Source organism: Mastomys coucha, unplaced genomic scaffold (genome assembly GCF_008632895.1).
Source record: "Mastomys coucha isolate ucsf_1 unplaced genomic scaffold, UCSF_Mcou_1 pScaffold5, whole genome shotgun sequence".
NCBI lineage: Eukaryota > Metazoa > Chordata > Mammalia > Rodentia > Muridae > Mastomys > Mastomys coucha.
This window is the reverse complement of record NW_022196911.1, coordinates 67,611,969-67,631,454: the sequence shown is the minus strand read 5'-3', so window position 1 is coordinate 67,631,454 and position 19,486 is coordinate 67,611,969. Positions and strand designations below refer to the sequence as shown.

Here is a 19,486-nt window from a genome sequence, read left to right as displayed (position 1 = left end):
TATATAGAGGTGGCAAGGCATTCAAACGATTGGTCTGGTGACACTACTGGAGGATATACTGCATGACTTACTGTAGGAGAGGTGAACTGCTACTTATTCCTGATACTCTGGGACATGTTTTCTGTTTTGTTTATTTTTATTGTTTTTTGTTTGATTTTTTTTTTTATAGCTATGCAATTCTAAGCATTGATCATGGTGCGTGTTAAGGACTCAGGCAGGGGAAACAAAGGGAAAGGCTATTTATTTAGTCTAGTACAGGTTGGGTGAGACATCCAGGCCTTGGATGTATGTATTAGCTCTTTTAGGATGAGAGCAATAGAACAAATGAGGGAACAGGAATTTGTAAAGTCTAGAAAAAGATGTGATAAAAACACCTCGTTAATTGGATTTCTGGTTCTTCCCATGGCCTTCGTAGTCTGGGAAAAGAGGGTCCTGTCAATGCAAACTTTAAAATTTTTTAAAATTAAATATATATTTAACATATTAATTTAAAATATCATATATATTTTAATTTGTATGATATATAATTTTATGTCTATTACTTATATCAATGCATTTATATTAAATATATATTAAATTATATAAAATATTATACACACATTGATATATGTGTGGAGGTCAGAGGACAACTTTTGGGAGTTTGTTCTCCCCTACCATGCGAATCTCTGAAATCAAATTCAGGTTATCAGTTTTGGTGGCAGGCACTGTTACACTCCAAGCTATCTGACTGGCCTTGTCCTTTTTTTTTTTCTTTGTTTTATTTTTTGAGAGAGGACCTTGCTATGTAGCTCTGACTAGTCTGGTACATTTTATATATTCATATAGTCCTGGCTGGCCTTAACGCATAGCAATCCTCCTGCATCAGCTTCTTCCAGTCCTGGGATTTCAGGTGTGCATCACCACATCCAGCCATTTCTTTTCAATGCAATAGGCAGTAAATATTGTACACCACTCCCAGGTAATATATTTAAAAAGATTATGAGAATAAGAAGTGACTTCTTTACAAGAATTTGCATTTATTTAGTTTTTCAAACTAACCTGGCCGGTACAGCTGAAGACGAGACACAACTATTACCCAGCATAATAAATCCAATTACTAGACTGTGCCATCTCTCGACTGCAAATGGAGAATACTGCTCTTCACTCATTATGGTTGCACATGCTGTCTTTAAACATTGTGTAATGCATGCCAGGTACAGCAGCTCTATTTCCTACAGAGAACAGTGAGGAGGACACACAGCATGGATAACAGTAACACACATTTACAAAGTGCAACAGGTACATTAACAATTACCTTCATTGATACACACTGTCATTTTGAAGCCGTGGAATGGATAATATAGACATGGCAAATGTGTGTTTCATCAAATTTTCTCTCTCTCTTTCTGCATTCCAGCTTTGAAACATGAAAAAGTGAAATATGGAGAAAGAAACCTAGATAAAAATCTCTTTTATGAGACAAGGACAACAGGGAATCTACCAGGATCCTGCCTGTGCATTTCCTGAAGAATCAATGATCCAGAAGCAGGTGCCTGGCTTTTCCAGAGTCACATTCCAGTCTTCCAAATACTACTAAAAGAGGAAACAGAAGCAGTCATTAATGGAGAAAAGTCTGGAGAGACAAACACAGTTCTGACATTATTTCCAGACTAGTAATAGACAGGAAATATGACATTGTATTAAATGTTATAGATCTTTATTTTGTTATATTAGGCACATACCACTTTTGTAACAAGATAATGAGGAACACTGTTAAAGAGAAGTGACTGCTTTGTTTTTTATTTGTTTATTTAAAGCACAGTTGGCTATATTAAGAAGAATTAGCAAACTGGAAAAGACTGACAATTCTTTGCTATTAGCTAATTCTTTGTTAATAGCAGTTTCGTGAGGTAGAGAGGCATTCGGGTAGCCTTGGGGTGGTGGTGGGAGTTATGACAGTTATGCCATTTCTTCTGACCTATGCCCCCATTCTGCGGGGACAGCCCAGTGCACTCCCTGGGATGAAATTAAGTGCCTGGAAGTAGTAAGTGCTCTAAACCACGAGTTCTGCTGAATCAGGATCATTTGAAGCCTTCTGTTCTAGTGGCAAATAACACATACATTACTGAAGAGGGGTAGAGGGTTCCTTACAGAGCAACACAACCTCTTCCTCTGAGAACACTTCCTCTGCTCCTCACCAGAAGATGCTCTCAGCACACTTCTGTCATGTTTTTCCAGCTTTCCACAATTCTGCTATGCAGAAGTGAGGGGTTTGCTCCATGGACCACACTTTAGCAAAGTTGCTAGAAACCTCAATGTTTCTCAACTTCACTGCTGCTTCCTTCCTCAGCACAGCGATTCTTTGTTGGAGGAGGGTCAGGATGCTCACCATGGGATGTTAGCAGCATCCCTGGCTTCTAGGTACTTGAGGCTAGCAGTAGCAGCTTCCATGTCTCACCCCTCCCTCCCCACTTCTGGAGACAAGATCATTTCCTACTTGGGTACCTATGCAACAACGGTGGAGAGGTAGTTCTAAACTGTAAACTGTAACATGCTCTTTGCTCCCTTGCATCAAATTCTTTTGATGATCTCAGAATAAAATTCAAACTCTTTTACCCTAATCACAGTAAATTTCCAAGACTCTACATGAAGTGGCATCTTCCTCTTTTTTTTCTCTTCCTTATACTACACTCTCATATACTACTGGTCTTTCTCTTCTATAAACATCTTTTTTCTTTTTTTAAATGTAGGCTTTTCCTTCTGTCTAGAATGCACTTCCCTCTAGATCCTGAAATGGCTCACTGTTCACCGACATAAATCTCAGATAACATATAATCAGCAAGGCTTTCCCTGGCCATATTCTCTAAAGAGCTCCCTACTCTTGACCACAAGACAGACACCTCTTCCTTCACAGGAACACAACAGAATATTGCCTTACTTTCCCCTCTGTTGTATGCCTCTTCACTAGACGAAGATCTTAGTCTTTTCCACCGCTCTAGCTGACGTGTTCTGACTAGTACCTAGCATGCAGTAGGTACTCAGTAACCATCCTCTGCCAATCTCACACCTCAGGCCAAGTGTCATGGCTTCTTCTTTACTTTCCCTTCCAGGATTATTATTATTTTTATTGATTGTTTATCAACTGTCTTGTTTTTTCTAATACCTCCTGATCTAATTTTTAAAGTGTAGATGGAATACTGTGTATAACAACTTAACATGAGAAAACTTATTATGAAATATAAGTATTAATAAAGGCCGATTAATAATGTATGAAAGATGATGTCTTGCCCTGTCGGTTCCAAGCTGGTATATGATCAGGCCAGTGGTCAAGAATCATGACAAGTTTGGCCCCTCTTTGCAAATTTCAAGTTGTCAACACATTCTAGAGTGACCTAAGACTATAAAACTTACCTGGTGTAGAGACTCAAAGAATCTCTTTGTCCATCAGCTGGGTTTATACAGCACCACAAATCTGAAACCCTTCTGTGCTGGCTTCTAGTTAATAGTGCACTGGGGTCAATAGCAGGGTGGTCTAAGGTGCTGCAATGTCAATACATGTTAACAGCTCCCAGAATCCACAGCCTATTTCTTACACTGATTTATGGGCTGTTTCCATGAAACCAAAGATGTTCAGCTCTCCTGGAAGCTGGCTGGCTGGCAACTCTTCAGTCCTGGCTAAGGACCGTGGCACGTCATCGAGCCATTCTGGCACTCTGCCGAGCGGCTTGCTTGTCTCGCCTGGCTGGGCTCTCTACTCGGTGCACAGTAGTCTCCACCCGCAGGGATGACGACGCCCTGACGTGGCGGGAGGACGTTTCCGTGCACTGCGAGGAGGTTGTTTCCACGTGCTGGGAGGACACCTCGAAGAATTGAGGGAGTCGCTTCGTGGAGGGGGTAAGAGAGGGCCCCTCTCGGTGGCGCTGGGAGGTCTCCACCTGCCGGGAAGACGTTCGAACCTGCCGGGAGGACGTCTCCACGCGGTGGGATGACGTTTCCTCGCGGTGGGACGACGTCTCCACGCGGACAGTCGATGTCTCCTTGTGGCGGGTGCTTTCCACTCGTGGGGCGGAGGACTTGCTCCTAAGGGGCGAGGCCATTCTGCTCGAACTCCTTAGTCAGGAGGGGCAAAGAGGCCCAAGGATCATGCTCTGCGTCACGTCACACAGGGAAAGGTGACGTCAGGGTGGTGTATTACGTCAGGGTAGGCAGCGGGACTCTGAAAGCCCAGAAGTTCTCCGGGCACGCCCCGCTCGATATCTGCGCGCGCAGCCCGCCCGGGCCGCACAGATGGGTGGGGCTACTCTTCCCTTAAGTGAGGTTGTCCCCGCCCTCGTGTCCCACGCTGCCCCGCGACCGGAAGTAAGAGCCGTAGCTTCCGGGTTCTCTCTCACCAATCGAAGCTGCGGTTCGGTCGGGCTAGTAGTGTTGGTGCCTCTCTGCTTGTTATGGCCGCGGCCGTCGCTATGGAGACAGGTGCGTTGTGACTTGCACCCGGAGTCTTCACCAAGGGAATGGTCCTTCACCCCGAAATTCTCTCCCGTTTCCCTTTCCCTGCGCTGTCTTTCGGGCTCAACTTGACATCCTTAGAATTGGGACCGGCGGAGGAGAAGGCGGCGTTGCCTCTCAGACTATGGCCTGTGAGAACATCTTTGCTCCTAGGTTGCTCAGACCCCTACTTCTGCCCTGGCTCTTGGGGCAGGGCGGGACTGTGGGAGAGGATTGAGACCTTCCGATGTCTGCTCTTTGGGGCTTCTCCCCAGAACTTGCCTGAAAGGTCGATAACCTGTGTTATCTCCACTGTTTAGTCATTTTGCATCATGCTTCGTTTTTGAGTAGCACTTTGTTTTTGCTTAATCTAATCACTGTTGGTAGTTGTGGTTATAACAACATAGGGAGCCGCACAGCTATTACAGACTATCCAGTGATCTCCGCTGACATAATGCAGGTGGTAAATTCCCATTCTACTTCTTTTTTCCTGAACGAACTTTAAAGCATTTCTTTACTATTTTTTGTTTTACTATTTTTGTTTTGGAAGCAGGGTCTCACTGCGTAGTGAATATGTGTGTGTGTGTGTATGCTATGTATGTATATATATATATATCTTTAATTTCTAAGGAAGTCTCTTCTGCACTTTGATATTTTTTTTAGTTCAACATGAGTATATATATGTGTGTGTGTGTTTATGGGGGGCGGGAGGGTGACGGTGCATGCCAAGGTCTGAGGACAACTTGCAGGAGTTGGTTGTCTTCCTGCAACCCTTTGGGTTCTAAGAATCGAACTTAGGTCATCAGATTTTGCTGTAAGCACCTTTACCTGCTGAACTCCCTCACCTGCGGTTTATTTTTGTTTCTACAAATCAGTATTTGTATTGTGACTTTTATTTTGGGTGATTTTTTTTTTAACTGTCTTTACTCCTAGATGATGCTGGAAATCGACTTCGGTTTCAGTTGGAGTTGGAATTTGTGCAATGTTTAGCCAACCCAAATTACCTTAATTGTAAGTTAAGTACATCATTAACTTAAGTAGCTAGCTTTTAATGATTTCTGAGAAGAGATGCAATCTGTAATAGTATTTATTTACTTCGATGTGTTTGAATGGGGTTTTCATTTGTGCTGGTCTGTAAGTATTAACTGAGCAAACAATGGCTTATGCTTTTTAATTCCTCGTGTTTTGTTGGTAGGGATGTTAAGAAGAGCTACTTTATTTTAGAGATTACAAGTCAGTAGTCCAGCAGTTGGTTGACATACAGATTGTTTCTCTATGTCTTTCAGTTCTTGCCCAAAGAGGTTACTTCAAAGACAAAGCTTTTGTTAATTATCTTAAGTACTTGCTTTACTGGAAAGAACCAGATTATGCCAAATATCTAAAGTAAGTTTAATTTTTATAATCCTAAATCTGTGTATACTTTATTATAAATACAAAGTGCTGATATTGAGCAGTTTTCTCAGCGTTGGGGTGGAAAACAATATTTTGAATCTTTCTGCTTTTAGTTATTGTAAGATACTGTCATCCCTAACTTGGATTATTATAGACATTGCATTTATTTCTGCTACCATTCTTACCTCACTCCCTTCAAACAAAACCAAACAACTGTCTTTGTGGGAGCCAATTTACTAATATAAGCCAGAACATACCACTTCTCTTCATGCAGACTAAGATCCAGTGAACTAGTTTTAGACCACAGTCCACAGTTCTTTTTTTTTTCTTTTTTTTTTTTTTTTTTTTTTTTTTTTTTTTTTTTTTTTTTTTTTTTTTGGTTTTTCCAGACAGGGTTTCTCTGTGTAGCCTTGGCTGTCCTGGAACTCACTCTGTAGACCAGGCTGGCCTCGAACTCAGAAATCCACCTGTCTCTGCCTCCCAAGTGCTGGGATTAAAGGCGTGCGCCACCACCGCCCAGCTTAGACCACAGTTCTAATGTAATTTGGTCTTGTCTAATCTTGTCACTTAGCACTGCCCTTGTCTTTCTGGATTTTTAATGCCTACCAACTCATAATCTGGGAAGGTAGGAAATATTGTTTTCTGGGAGTTGTAGAGGTACTGTCCTTCTTTATAGTGTCCTTTGTTTCAAGCACTGTGCACATTAACGCACTGTGAAGAACAAACACGGACACTATCAAATTCAAACTCTGCTTTGACTTAAAAAGAAAAAAAGAGAAACTGGCACACACCTTTAATCTCAACATTTGGGAGGCAGAGGTGGGCACATCTCTGAATTCAAGGCCAGCTTAGTTTACAGAGTTACTTCCAGGACAGCCAGCTCTACACAGGTAAACCCTGTCTAGACACCCCTCTCAAAGGAGGGGGACAAAAAACAAAAAACAAAAAAACAGAAGTTTAGCCTGGGACCCCTTTAATCCCAGCTCTCAAGAAGCAGTCAGGTAGATCTTCGTGAGTTTGAGGCCATCCTGGTTATGTAGCAAGTTTCAGGCCAATCAGTGCCACACTGAGAAACCCTATTTTAAAAATAAGGGGAAAACATTTCAGTTGGTTGTGTGCCACCATGTGGTTGCTGGGATTTGAACTCAGGACCTTCAGAAGAGCAGTCAATGCTCTTAACTGCTGAGCCATCTCACCAGCCCTAGAGGAAAACATTTCAAACCTTTTTATATTGTCACTTTTCTGACTTGATTTGCTGCCTGTTGATTTGCTCTTCATGATGCAATTATAGATTTCTTTAGGAACCCAAATGATAGACTTGAAGTTATTAGATTATAACATGTTACATGCTGGCAAATTTTCAGACTGGGGATTAAAAGCTTTAGCCATCTTCAAGTTCAGTCTCTCCAGCTGACCTGTTGAAAGATTATCTCCACTCTGGTTGGAGGCTTCCTGTGAGCATATGCCCCTCTATTAGAGGCAGCTTACTCCATTGATAGCCAGAGGTTAGGGAGCTCTTCCTTATATTGTGCTCAAATACACCTCCTTGTAGCTCTAACCTGTTTGTAGGTTTGTTTCTTTTTCTGTTCATCTATGTTCTCTTGGAGATAGATGTTTAAATTCAAGAGAGGTTGTGAAATAACTTCATTATTCTTCTGAAATAACATGATGGGGGAGTGGTATTACCAAAGGTACTATAGTAATAAAATGGTAGGCTTGAGGTCATTTTTAGGGGACTATCTGAATTAGAACTTGGGATGCCTTAAATTATATTGATAATTAACTTATGAACTTAAACTCAGGTACCCTCAGTGCTTACATATGTTAGAACTGCTCCAATATGAACACTTTCGAAAAGAGCTGGTGAATGCTCAGTGTGCGAAATTCATCGACGAACAGCAGATCCTACACTGGCAGCACTATTCGAGGAAGCGGATGCGTCTTCAGCAAGCCCTGGCAGAGCAGCAACAGCAGAACAACACAGCAGGAAAATGAAGAGCTGGGGACTGACCAGGCTCTTAGGACATGTATATAATGTATTGCTATTGTACAGTACAGAGAAAAAGACTCTTCTGCTCATTTATTGTCACACTCAGAACCATTGGTGTTATTTTTTGGTTGGCAAACTTTTTATTAACAGATTATTTCTATTAAACCAGGATTGCTCTACTTTGATTTCTCTGGGGATTTGTAAATTTCAATTGCATTTAACAGAACCAAGTGAATAAGAATGGAAATGTTAGGCATTTTAGAACAGTTCAAGAACCTAGGGGTGACATACAGTGAACTCTAGGCCATATCATTAGGAACCTTACTGAGATTAGTTGATCCACCCTGTATTAGCCAGGGTTCTCTAGAGTCACAGAACTTATGGAATGTCTGTATATATTAAGAGAATTTATTGTAATGACTTAGTCATTACTCTCTGCAGTCCAACTAACCCAATAATGGGCAGCTGTGTATGCTCAGTCCCATGAGGCTAGTTGTTTTAGCTGGTCTTCTGAATAAGGCTAGACTCCTGAAGAAGTAGGTTCCAACAGATGTGCTGGCCAGTAAAGGCAAGCTGACAAGAAGAGTGAGACTTCCCTCTTCCATCATCCTTAAGTAGACCTCCAACAGAAGGCCCAGACTAAAGGTGTGTACCACTACACCTGGATTTGGAACTTGCTCTGTCCCAGGCTAGATTTGAACTCAGAGATGTGCTTGCCTCAGTCCCCTGAGATTAAAGTCTCCTGGGATTACCTCATCTGCGCCTAAGCTTTTCATGGTCACTATGTCTCAAGATCTGGATCAAAAGCCCTCCATTTTCGGACTGTAGTTCATTCTAGATGTAGTCAAGTTGACAACCAGGAATAGCCATCATACACCCTTTTCAGTTTTCAGGAGAGGGGACTGGAGTCAGGGAGCTCTAAGTTCCTTCTTTCTGCAGGAGAGGATATATTCAATTGCTCCTTGTTTTATAAGTTGGCTGACCTGGTGGTGGCAATTAATGACTAAATGTACTCTTGTCCTTAAAGATGAGCCTCAAACCTTTGGGAGAGTTAGCATTTATTTAGTAAGTACCATAAGTAGGCACTGTCTTAAAACACTCTTCTCTTTTAATCTATTTCAAACAGATGTTTATATATGTATTAATTGATTTTGTGAATGTGCCCCATGTGTCTGGTCCAAAAAAAGCATAGTAGAGGACATCATATCCTCTGGAATGCAGTTGAAGGTGGTTGTGAGCCACCACGTGATGCTGGGAACCAAACCTGGATCCTCTACCAGGGCAGCAAGAACTGTTAACCACTCTGGATTTTTAGACAGGTTCTCACTTTGTAGCCCAGGTTGCCTTGGAACTTATGATTCTTCCACTGGGCTTCAAGGTGGCTACTAGGCCTGACTGGTTTTTTTAATGTGTTATGAATCTTTGGCCTACATGTACATCTATGTATCACTGCATTCCTGGTTCTCTCAGAGGCCAGAAGAGAGTGTCCCATCCCCTGGAATTGTAGTTATGAACATCTCATGAGCTGCCATGTGGGTGCTGGGAATTGAAACCATGTCCTCTGGAAGAACAGCCAGTGCTCTTAAGCACTTAAGTCCACATTCTTGCTTTACTTGCAGAACAATAGTTGGGCTTTTCATTTGTGACAAGGTCTGGTTCTATAGTCTACCCTTGCCTCAAACTTGTGATCCTCTTGCCTTAGTTAGCATCTAAAGTAATAAGATTACAGGTGTGTGTCACTATGCCTGACACATTTCTTACTTGAAGAAATTAAGATTCAGATAGTACTTTGCCTGTGGTGAGGTGAACCACCCGGTTTCATAACAAGAGAATCACATTTTAGACATCTGTGAAAGAAAACTGCCTCAAGCATATGAATTCCATGCCTTTCCTAAATGGTTTAATTAAGTTCTCCATTTCATAGCAGAAAAGGGTTTTGCAAATACACAGAACTTAAGGTAACAGATACTAATTGCTGCAGATTTAGAAGTTAGTAAGTTACTTTTTAATCTTCACTGTTTCCTTTGAGCTACTACTACCATACTGAAAACTCATTTTACTCAAACCTTTTAGATAGTCATGTGTTAAAAAACTAACAGTTTGTATTTTAATTCTTTATTGTTTAGACATACACTGATTTTTAACAACATCATTTACTAATCAATTCAAAGCAATTATGTGGCTTCTTTTAAATGAAACAGGCAATCAATACAAAAATGCAATCATAGGCTTTCTTTGTTTTGGTTTGTTTTTTCTAGACAGGGTTTTGCTGTGTAGCCCTGGCTGTCCTGGAACTCAATTTGTAGACCAGGCTGGCCTTGAACTCAAAGAGATCCAGCGGCCTCTGCCTTTGCCTTGGCCTCAGCCTCTGCCTCCCGAGTACTGGGACTAAAGGCATGTGTCACCAGAGTCCAGCAAGGTCATCAAATCTTAATCTTCAGAGAAGATCATCTCTACAAGGTTGGCTTGACGGCACTCAGATTCCACAAGTTTTTGAGGCTGTAAAAAGAATGTTAAGTTTTACAAAACAACAACAACAACAAAAAGAATGTTAAGTTTTTACTGCTGCTATGAATATTATAGGGGTGGAGTGAATTCTACTTTGAATGACAAATTTTTGAACACAGAAATTATGCTAGTTATAACAAGCTTTATTAAATAGTTAGGATACTTGTTTCAAGATGAGTCATCGAAACACTTGGCCTGAAAGGCCTTCAATTTCCACACCAGGAAGCCCCATCATCTGAAAACAAGAGACAGCATGCCCGATGCCATCTCTTAGCCTCAGTTCTTTAATTTAGGATCCTAGGGGCAGGGCTGAAACAAAGGGAGAGCCCTTTTAAACCTGAAAAAATGGAGTTAGAAAACATTGATGAAGGTGCTTTCAGAAATGAGTCAACTTTCTTCTGAACACAGAATCTTAAAAGTGGCTTAAAAACACACCCCAGATACTAATATCTGCATTATTATGGGATTGGCAGAGGAATGGACACCCACTTGTGTGTTTCTGATGCACTCTGAACAATGTGATGTTGGAAAGCAAAGGTCAAGATCTTTGTTTGTTTAAAGATTGATTGATTTATTTATTATATGTAAGTACACTGTAGCTGTCTTCAGACACTCCAGAAGAGGGCATCAGATCTCATTACAGATGGTTGTGAGCCACCATGTGGTTGCTGGGATTTGAACTCAGGACCTTCGGAAGAGCAGACAGTGCTCTTAACCACTGAGCCATCTCTCCAGCCCCAGTCAAGATCTTTTTAAACCTGGCTCTAAAAAACTTGAGTTCTAACTACATCATAGCTACAGCATAAAGGTAGACACTTACTGTTCCATATTTAAGTAGTGTAGGCACTGCGGTTATTTTCAGTTTTTGTCTGAAGTCATTATTTGGGTCTTTCCAGCTGTTCCAAAAAGAAAAAGATAATGAAAAATACTACTTGGTTTATTACAGTTTACTCAATAGTTGACCTATATATTAGTAACTATTGCTTTTGTTAGCCTTTGAACACTTTTTTTGTTTTTTTCCGAGATAGGGTTTCTCTGTGTAGCCCTGGCTGTCCTGGAACTCACTCTGTAGACCAGGCTGGCCTCGAACTCAGAAATCCGCCTGCCTCTGCCTCCCAAGTGCTAGAATTATAGGCATGTGCCACCACTGCCTGGCGCCTTTGAATATTTTGAGAACTGTAACTTATGAGTCACTTTCTGCAAAGTTTAAAAGTGTGGCTGAGAGAAAACATAGACATAACGTCAATAGAGTTCTGAACTTATTCCAGACCAAATTCATTGATGATGATATGTGGCTAAACATAAACGGTAAATATGAATTCAATAATTCTAATTGTTTAGCTTATCAGACAATACCTAAAATACAGAGCCTGACCAATTATCTGAGGTCTTTTCTACCCAGGTTTTTAATAGTCTAGTCCATATCTGGAAATACACACGGTATGAATGATTGATTACTTACTAAGGTTTATCTCCTACTTGGCAGTAGATGAACACACAGTCTTCAGTAACATGCTTCAGCCCCTCTCGAATGACTGGCTCAGCTTTTTAAAAAAGTTAAAAAGTAATTACACATAACCGCGATAGCCTGCGCCCTCCCTGTCCCTAGTCTTAGACTTTAACCCGTTCTAAGATAGGATGTTAAAGTCGGGTGTCTTCTGGGCTCGTAAATCACTTAAGTCCTAGTCCTGATTGTCTTTAAGACACACTCAGGAAATCAGCATACATATTTGCTAACGGAAAGATCAACTCGTGAGTCTGGTCTTTTTTATGAGACACTAATCGTTTGGGGAACTGAGAATTTTAAAGAACCAGGTCCCAAGATCTGAATCCACGATAAAAATAAGGGTCATTCTTGGGTGGAGCCAGTAAGGACCTAACGAGAGACGCTTCTACAGGTCTGCAGGACCAAGGTCTCATTCCACTTTCTTGACTTCAGCAGGGGCCTTCTTCCTACCACTTCTGTGGCACAGCAACCCCCAGTCCTAGTCCCAGTCTTACCTTCCACACAGTCCGGACACCAGCTCTTCCCTTCCGTATCCTTAGAACCGCTGAAATAGGCGAAAATGGTCTTGCCTTCATGCTCCTTCACTGCCTTGTCGAACTCCTCGAAGCCCAACACGCTCACCTCTTCGAAGGTGGCCATGAGTACAACAGCGCGAAGAGGAGCGCGAGAGAGGTGCCCTAGGGTCCTGCCGCCTCAAGGCGGGGCCCAAGAAAGGCGTGGCCAAGTTTCCGGGTGGGCGGTGCCGCCGCAGCAGTGCGAAGCTACGGGAGCCTTGGATGGCCATAACTCCTTAGGGCCGTCCTCTTGGTCTGCTGGAGTTTCATTTTGGCGCCAGTTTCCTTCAGACATCTAGACGCCTGACCTGGTGTGGTCCCCACCCTGGCTTCATGGACAATGACTGCAAAGCCCGTCGCGGTACAAGACCTTGATCCTCAAATGGCTCAGGAAACTCAACGGTTCCCAAACAGCCGCGCGCCTGTTGCCATGGCGACTGGGCGAGAGGCCGGAAGCGAGGCCTAGCGTGGGGTTGCCCTACGGTCTCTTGGTGGCCGCGCCTCGTCCAAACCAGGTGGGCTTGGGCCGGAGCTGGGGGAATTCTGGGAAGTTGCATTAGGCAATGAGATAGTGAGAGAGACCTCGCCCCGGCTTGCCTTGCAGCTCCGCCCCTCCTATCACCTTTCCATTTGTCAGACTTTAGGGGGGCCGGGGCTGGGGGCGGCGTCCGGGGTTGGGCGGGGGTTTGGAGAGAGCTGGGAGGCAGAAAGGCAGCGAGGACTGGATCCGAGTGTTGTGAGTGCGTGTGCGGGGAACAGGTGCAAAGGCAGCTTGCTTGAGGTTGCACTGGGGAAAGGAATTGTCCAGGAGCTGCGAGCCCGGCACGGGGCCCTTGCCCGCGCTACACGGGTGTACGCTGGCAGCGAAGATGCCGGCTCATTGCGTGAGGGCTGGCAGATTGCGGCGGGGTGTTCGGCCTCTTTGGGCGAGGAGGTGGGGTGCAGGGTTTTCCCGAGGCTATAGAGTAAGGCGCCGGGTGAGGTCTTCAGTGCGGCGGATGCTCTGTGCAAACATAGGGAGGCTGCAGAATGGTCGGCAGCCTTTGGAGAAGAGGACTGTGGAGCCCGCAGTCCCCCCTAGGGTGAACAGGGCCTTTGGGACACCTGGGACTGCAGGCTCGGTGGAGGCAGCAATGGACCCCAGAACAGTGTGGGTGAACGGGGCTGTGGGCGAGCCCAAGGTGGTTGGGCCTGCTGGGTCTGTGTGGGTGACTGTATCTGGGGAGGAGGAGCTAGACAATAGGAGCTCACCAAGCTGTGAGAGAAAAGGTCGTCCAGGAACACTTGGCCATGAGAGCATTCTGGAACTGTGGTTGAAGGTGCAGGCTATGAGGGTAGCTTCAGGATGCTGGGAAGGAAGCAGAGTGGAGCTTCATCCTGTTCCTGCGGGGGAGGGGCCAGTTGAGAAGGGTATTCCTGGGCGAGCTTCCTGGGTAGAGACCAGCCAAAGTGGTGTCACTGGACCCTGGGTGAGAGGACCTACTAGGACATTCCCCCAGGCCTCAGGACTGCCCACAGCTGGAGGACTAGGAGCAGGTTGTGAGAGAGTCTCTATCCTTTGTAGGCAGGGACAAGCAGGGAAGACGCCTCCAGCTGTGGGTGGACCTGAGGTAGTAGAGAAGGTAGACTGGGCTGCCGCCAGCCCTTGGGAAAAAAGACAAACTGGAGCGGTGCCTGCGGCCATAGGATGGTCTCAGGTCTTGAAAAGGGCCAGAGCTGGAGAAGTGAGGGTATGTGGGGGTACCTCATGTCTGTGTGGGGGAGGGCAGTCAGTGCAGGTTTCTGGGGCTCTCGAAGAAGAAGCTGAATATGGGCATATGTTATGGGAAAGGGGGCAAATCGAAGGAGGCCCTGATGCCATGTTGGTACTCCCCAGGGCTATAGAAGATGAAACTACCTCCCATGGGGGCCCAGGGTTGTGGCAAAGGAGACAAGAGATGGAGGATATAGGTTCTAGGGGTGTTCCTGGCCTAAGGACCATGGGGCAGCCTGTAGGAGTGCCTTGTGCTAGAGAAGAGGGAGCTAGATGTGGAGGTGACCCACAGTCATGGGGAGCTGCACAGGCTGCCGAATTGTCTGCTTCTGAGGAGCAAAAGATAGGTTCTCGAGGTGCCTGGGGCCTGCGGGTTATAGAACAGGGAATGGGAGCACCCGGGGCTTTGGGGAAGGAGGCAGATGATGCAAGTGTTCCAGGACTGTGGGGAGCAGGACAGTTGCCAGGCTTGCAGACAGTGGTGCTATCAGGAGATAGGGGAGAAGAAACCAGCTATGATGTTTCAGGCCTGTGGGAGAGGCAGCAGGCTCAAGAAGCTCCTCTGGCTGAGCCATTGCCAGGACCAGTTATGGAGTCCAATGGGAGTCCTCTCAGCCTGTGGGAAAGGAGGCAGGTCATGGGGGAGCAGGAGGCTCAGGAGCCTGCAGCTTTCGGAATACCCCAGGCTGTGGCTCAGGATGTCAGATGTGGAGCTCTCTCGTGTCCGTGTGGGAGGAGGCAAGCTGTGGGATTGATTGAAGCGGTTGTGCCAAAGCACAGGTGTGCCACAGAAGGCGTACCCTCGACTCTAGATGTACCTGTGGGCTTGTGGGAGTGTCAGGAAAGCAGCTCTACAGATGGTGTGAACCTGCAGGGAAGAACTCGTGTTGCCTGTGGGAGGCCCATGGCTCCTGAGGAGTGCTCATCTGTGGTACAGGATACTGAATCTGGGGCTCTCCCATGTTCGTGGGGAAGGAGACCAGCTACTGGGGTTCCGCTGGCTCCTGAAATCCCTGGTTCTCTGAAGATAGAGGCTGGCTCCAGAAGTTTCTCAGGCTTATCAGGAAGGAGACAGACTGTAGGTATACCTGTGACAGTAGGGGTATCCCCAGCTGGTGTGGGTGTGGCTCTCGGGGCATCTAGTTCAGTGTGGGAGCACAGCTGTAGGAGAGCCTCAGACTCAGGAGGCAGGCCACCTACAAGGGTATCAGTGACTGTGGGGCTCCCTGAGTCCATGGGGGACGTGACACTCTCAGAGGGTTTACAGAGAAGACAGTCTGCTGTGATGCCTGTGGCTGCTAGAATTTCCACAACTGTGGGAGAGCCGGCAGCTTCTGGGCTCTTTGGGCCTCACAGGGTGGTGGATAGTGGCTGTGGAGAAAGCTCGGGGATATGGCAAAGAAGACAAATGACCGAGGTACCCACTGCTGCCAATGTCCCTAAACTCGAGGGGGAAGCAGGCTCTGAAGGTGTATCTGATCTGTGGAGGAGACACAGTGGAACAGTTCCTGAGGCAGCGAGCGAGGTTTTGCATCAGGGGATGCTTGCAGGTGTTGGGGTTCCCATGGTCAGACATGTACCTGCAGCAGTGTGGGTGGCTGGGCCCTCTGGAGAGGAGGCAAATGAAGGTGTCTCTGATCTGACAGTGGTTAAGAGACTGTCCACTGAGGGAGTAAGAGCATCAGGGGAAGAAACAGTGAGTAGAGGGAACCTGGGACTTGTAGGGAGGGGCCAGGCTATGGAAGTGTCTTACATAGGTGAGCTTGGTACCAGGATGTGGGTCAGTCCAAGGTCTGCAGGGGAGGAAACAACCTATGAGAATCTTCCCAGAGTATCTGCAATGAGAACAACTGTGCCGACGGTTTCAGGGGAGGAAGTAGACCTTGGCTATTTCAGAGATGATATGCAGAGGAGTGGGAAGAGAGCTATGGGTGGGATTCCTGAAGCTAGAGTGATAGTGAATGATTTGGGAGAAATGGGGGAGGGTGGGTTGAGAGGCACCTTCTAGTAGATACATAGAAAACAGTTGGAGATGTCCTGGGATTCTGGGAGGGAAGAGGTTGGGGAACAGTTTGTCTTGGGTATAGATAAAGGAACTGATGTGTAGGGACCTCATGGTTCCTGGAGAGACACTTTGTGGCAGATGTCACAGAGTGTGTAGGGTAACAAATTGGGAGACTTGGAAAGATGGGGAATGCAGGAGAGGGCTATCCCAGGACTTTTTACAAGGGAATGGTATGGGGTGGGTATCCTTGGACTTGTGTGTGATTGTGTGTGTGATTGTTGACTTGAGGTGTACAGGCTCAACTCTGCAGCTCATTCTGTGGCTTCAGCTCCATCCCTGTGGTGCTGGCAGGCCAATTGGCATTGCTTTACTAGTGTGCTTCCCATCTGCTTCTTGGATCATGTCTCTGTAGTCTTAGAAACAAGCAGTCTTGTACAGCTGTCTTTATGTTCCTGCAAATGCTCTGCCTTTAAGAGGATCCAGTCTGTAAACTTCGGATTATTTTTAAAAATTTTAAGCTAGGTTTTTTTTTCCCCCGTCTTAACCTTGAACTTCCCAATTGCTTTACTCTAGAATTCTTTGAGAGAACAAATTTTCCAGTGTATTTAAAACTTATAATTTCTCAGAAAATTGCTCAATGCAACCATGTTGCATTAAATTGTTTACTGTGTTCAAAGTACTGATTGTGGGAAATAAAAGAGTAAGACAAGGGACTGGAGAGATGGCTCAGCGGTTAAGAGCACTGACTGCTTTTCCGAAGGTCCTTAGTTGAAATCCCAGCAACCAACCACATGGTGGCTCACAACCATCCGTAAAGAGATCTGATGCCCTCTTCTGGTGTGTCTGAAGACTGCTACCTACACATACTTGCATATAATAATAAATAAATCTTTAAAAAAAAAAGTAAGACAAGGCCCTCAATTCTCAAGGAGCCATGTCTAGCTGGGAAGCTGAGACACAGACAATGAAATAGGTAAATAGCTATGACAACATGGTTAACCTCAAGTGGTAGGGCCATTCAAGTACGTTAAAAGATCTTCAGAATAGAAGGATGGGGGTGGAGTTCCTTAGAGCATCCTAGATTCTTCAGTAGCCTGAATATGGTCTCACTGTGAATGTGTACAGGGTGGGGATGATGGGGGAGCTAAACATCTAGAGAGCCCATTTAGCTAGTTAGAATCCCTTGGAATTTTAGTTGAGCTACTTAACATTCCGGAATGAATACATTCTGCTCTTTTGACGAGGAGTTAGGATTTATTCATGTAATACATGTCCATGAAACTGTCTGATCATAAAAATAATAGTTTGTCACAGTAAAACTTACTATAGACCATTAGGATTTAAAACAAAAATGGTCCAAGGGATTATCTTTAAAACAGTGGCTCCCTATTCTTTTGAAAATAAGAATTTCAAAAGTGGCTGCTTTTATAAATGCAAGAAATAGATCTCTTTTTAAGTAGTCATTCTTGTGTGAGGTTACTGTAAACTTTGGATTATTTTTAAAAATTTTAAGCTAGGTTGTTTTTTTTTTTTCTCTTACTGGAATGTTGCTATATATGCATGCGATTGTGGTTTTTTTTAACCTGTTATTTGAAGATAGTTGCACTGTTTAATTTGATACCTGTTTCATTTAAGGAAGGTTTGCCTGATGACTAGGCAGTTGCTCATGTTCATCATCTGACGTGATGGGACCAAGCCAGCCAGCTTCTACATGTGTTCATCTAGCATCCAGTCTCCAACTGGATGCAATGAGTGACCCCAGGAATCTTCAGCCCCAGGTTGTTTTGCTGTTTTCCTTCATATACTTATTACAAAACATTTTAAACATGAAGAAAGGTTGAAAAATAAAAAGGCACTGAACATTTTGAAGCTATTTTCTAGATTTAGCAGTTGTTAATAATTTGCCCTGTCTTCTCTCTGCTGAACCATCTGTCTCTAAGGTTTGTGTATAAGCATTCCAGAGGCAGCTACAAACAGTACCACTTTCATTTCAAATATGTCACAACACTTTACAAATGAGCTTTCTTACCTACTCGTATCATTTTCATACTTAAGAAAATAACTTAAAAAAACTTAGGTGTGTGTCTCTGTCTGAGTTGTATGTGCACATGTGTGTGCATGGATACTTGTAGAGGCCAGAAGAGGGCATTGGACCCTCAAGGCCAGTGTGTGAAGCCTGGTGCCCCTTATCCACAAATAGCTATTTAATCGCTTGTCCTCGGGTATCTGAATAAAAAGAGTTCAGTACTTAAAGTGCTTTGTGTGTCTAAGGGAGGTTGAGGTCATTCAAATGCTGTGTTCAAAAGTTACAGGTTAAAATGTTTTTCCACTCTCATTTTTTAGTGTGGTTGGTTTTGTTTCACTGTTTTCTTTTGATTTCCTCTCTAAGGTTTTCTGTTATCCCCCAGCCTCCCTGGTGTATGTGAGGCATTAACATGGTTCCACTGCAGACCTGTGCAAACAGGTGTGTTCAGGAGAGTGTTGCCTCCGTCTGCTCATCCTCTTGTTCTTTCCATCATGCCCTCAGGATAACTGATCTCATCAACTTCCAGTGTTCTTTGTCATTTTATTTATGTCCTAAGGACAAGATGCATGCACATATTCTTATGGCACCTTCTTTTCTTGATATTACAGCTAGTCTTTCCCACCATGTTTTCTAAGAAATATCTCCACACCAGTTCCTAGAGCTGTCTCTAGAGACATCCTATCTTTCATTTCTAGCACTCTATTCTACGACTGTCTGAAAGATTATGCCATGACCAACACTGCATGGGCATGTAGGTTGATTTCAGTAATTGGCAATTACAAACCATATAATAGTAAGTGAGCCTTTATATGTGTACTGTTGGGAGTGAATCTACATGGTGCCCCAGAAGTGATACTAGACTGCTGGGTCAAAAGTAGATGCCTATTGCAAAGTTACCCCAGAAAGGTGTATGCCTTGCCCATTACACATTCATGTCCTCTCCCTTTCTTTCCCCCTTTCCTGCTTTTTTCTTCATCCCTTCTGTCTTTCCCATTTCCTGTGTTTTTTTTTCTAAATGTGTATGAGTGTGTGCCTGTGTGAATTTATGTGCATTACTCTGTGATAACATGTTTCCCTTAGCCTTACCAAATGCATATAGTGTTATACTCTTTTTTTATCTCACAGAATTTCACTATCTTTTTATAAGGTTGAACATTTTTTAAAGATTTAAAAATTGTTTTAATTGTGTGTGTGTGTAGATTTGTGTATGGATGTATGCACATGAGTGTAGATGTCTATCAAGGTGAAAGGAACTGATGTTACATGTGGTTGTGAGCCTCTTCTCAC

At 44.2% G+C, this 19,486-nt stretch overlaps 4 protein-coding genes across 17 annotated transcripts in view; 2 read left to right on the top strand and 2 right to left on the bottom strand.

Moving 5' to 3' along the window:
* Positions 1-996: 996 nt before the first annotated feature.
* Positions 997-4,463, bottom strand: CUNH17orf100 (chromosome unknown C17orf100 homolog). 3 transcript variants are annotated; one of them, XM_031354353.1, is made up of 3 exons: positions 3,391-4,463; positions 1,295-1,572; positions 997-1,211 (listed from the first exon to the last, which is right to left on the bottom strand). In XM_031354353.1, the coding sequence occupies exon 1, from the start codon at positions 4,074-4,076 to the stop codon at positions 3,672-3,674; it is 405 nt and encodes a 134-aa protein (XP_031210213.1). In that variant the 5' UTR covers positions 4,077-4,463; the 3' UTR covers positions 997-1,211; positions 1,295-1,572; positions 3,391-3,671. The 3 variants fall into 3 exon arrangements, with proteins under 3 accessions (XP_031210213.1, XP_031210212.1, XP_031210214.1); XM_031354352.1 differs by having other exon boundaries at positions 997-1,572; XM_031354354.1 differs by having other exon boundaries at positions 997-1,569.
* On the top strand, positions 3,829-8,031 carry Med31 (mediator complex subunit 31). 2 transcript variants are annotated; one of them, XM_031354355.1, is made up of 4 exons: positions 3,829-4,452; positions 5,398-5,475; positions 5,751-5,847; positions 7,659-8,031. In XM_031354355.1, exons 1-4 carry the CDS (start codon positions 4,425-4,427, stop codon positions 7,849-7,851), a joined length of 396 nt encoding a protein of 131 aa, XP_031210215.1. In that variant the 5' UTR covers positions 3,829-4,424; the 3' UTR covers positions 7,852-8,031. The 2 variants fall into 2 exon arrangements, with proteins under 2 accessions (XP_031210215.1, XP_031210216.1); XM_031354356.1 differs by lacking the exon at positions 3,829-4,452 and adding an exon at positions 4,476-4,616.
* A 1,914-nt stretch (positions 8,032-9,945) lies between these two features.
* Txndc17 (thioredoxin domain containing 17) lies at positions 9,946-12,620 on the bottom strand. Its single transcript, XM_031354357.1, has 4 exons — positions 12,356-12,620; positions 11,817-11,898; positions 11,175-11,250; positions 9,946-10,345 (listed from the first exon to the last, which is right to left on the bottom strand). The coding sequence occupies exons 1-4, from the start codon at positions 12,498-12,500 to the stop codon at positions 10,277-10,279; spliced, it is 372 nt and encodes a 123-aa protein (XP_031210217.1). The 5' UTR covers positions 12,501-12,620; the 3' UTR covers positions 9,946-10,276.
* Positions 12,621-12,641: 21 nt separating this feature from the next.
* Positions 12,642-19,486, top strand: part of Kiaa0753 (KIAA0753 ortholog) — a 62,372-nt gene continuing 55,527 nt past the window's right edge. For 3 of the 11 annotated variants that reach the window (XR_004113666.1, XR_004113665.1, XM_031354347.1), the window contains exons 1-2: positions 12,645-12,930; positions 17,809-17,951. Coding sequence is in view for 3 of the 11 variants with exons in the window: in XM_031354347.1 (XP_031210207.1) it covers positions 17,859-17,951 (93 nt within the window). In the remaining 8 variants the exon portion in view is untranslated. Of the gene's footprint in view, positions 12,931-13,020; positions 13,350-17,038; positions 17,147-17,808; positions 17,952-19,486 lie in introns of those variants that run through there. The other 8 variants (XM_031354348.1, XM_031354349.1, XR_004113671.1 and 5 more) reach the window with 7 other exon arrangements.

Bases quoted from the DNA above. Each gene is read 5' to 3' on its own strand.
- CUNH17orf100 (XM_031354352.1), bottom strand. From the start codon at position 4,076: ATGGCCTCGCCCCTTAGGAGCAAGTCCTCCGCCCCACGAGTGGAAAGC.
- Med31 (XM_031354355.1), top strand. From the start codon at position 4,425: ATGGCCGCGGCCGTCGCTATGGAGACAG. The intron at 4,453-5,397 runs GTGCGTTGTGAC...CTTTACTCCTAG, and splicing joins GGCCGTCGCTATGGAGACAG to ATGATGCTGGAAATCGACTT. The intron at 5,848-7,658 runs GTAAGTTTAATT...ACTTAAACTCAG, and splicing joins GATTATGCCAAATATCTAAA to GTACCCTCAGTGCTTACATA.
- Txndc17 (XM_031354357.1), bottom strand. From the start codon at position 12,500: ATGGCCACCTTCGAAGAGGTGAGCGTGTTGGGCTTCGAGGAGTTCGAC. The intron at 11,251-11,816 runs GTAAGTAATCAA...TTTTTGGAACAG, and splicing joins CAAGTAGGAGATAAACCTTA to CTGGAAAGACCCAAATAATG. The intron at 10,346-11,174 runs GTAAGTGTCTAC...TTCTTTTTACAG, and splicing joins CACTACTTAAATATGGAACA to CCTCAAAAACTTGTGGAATC.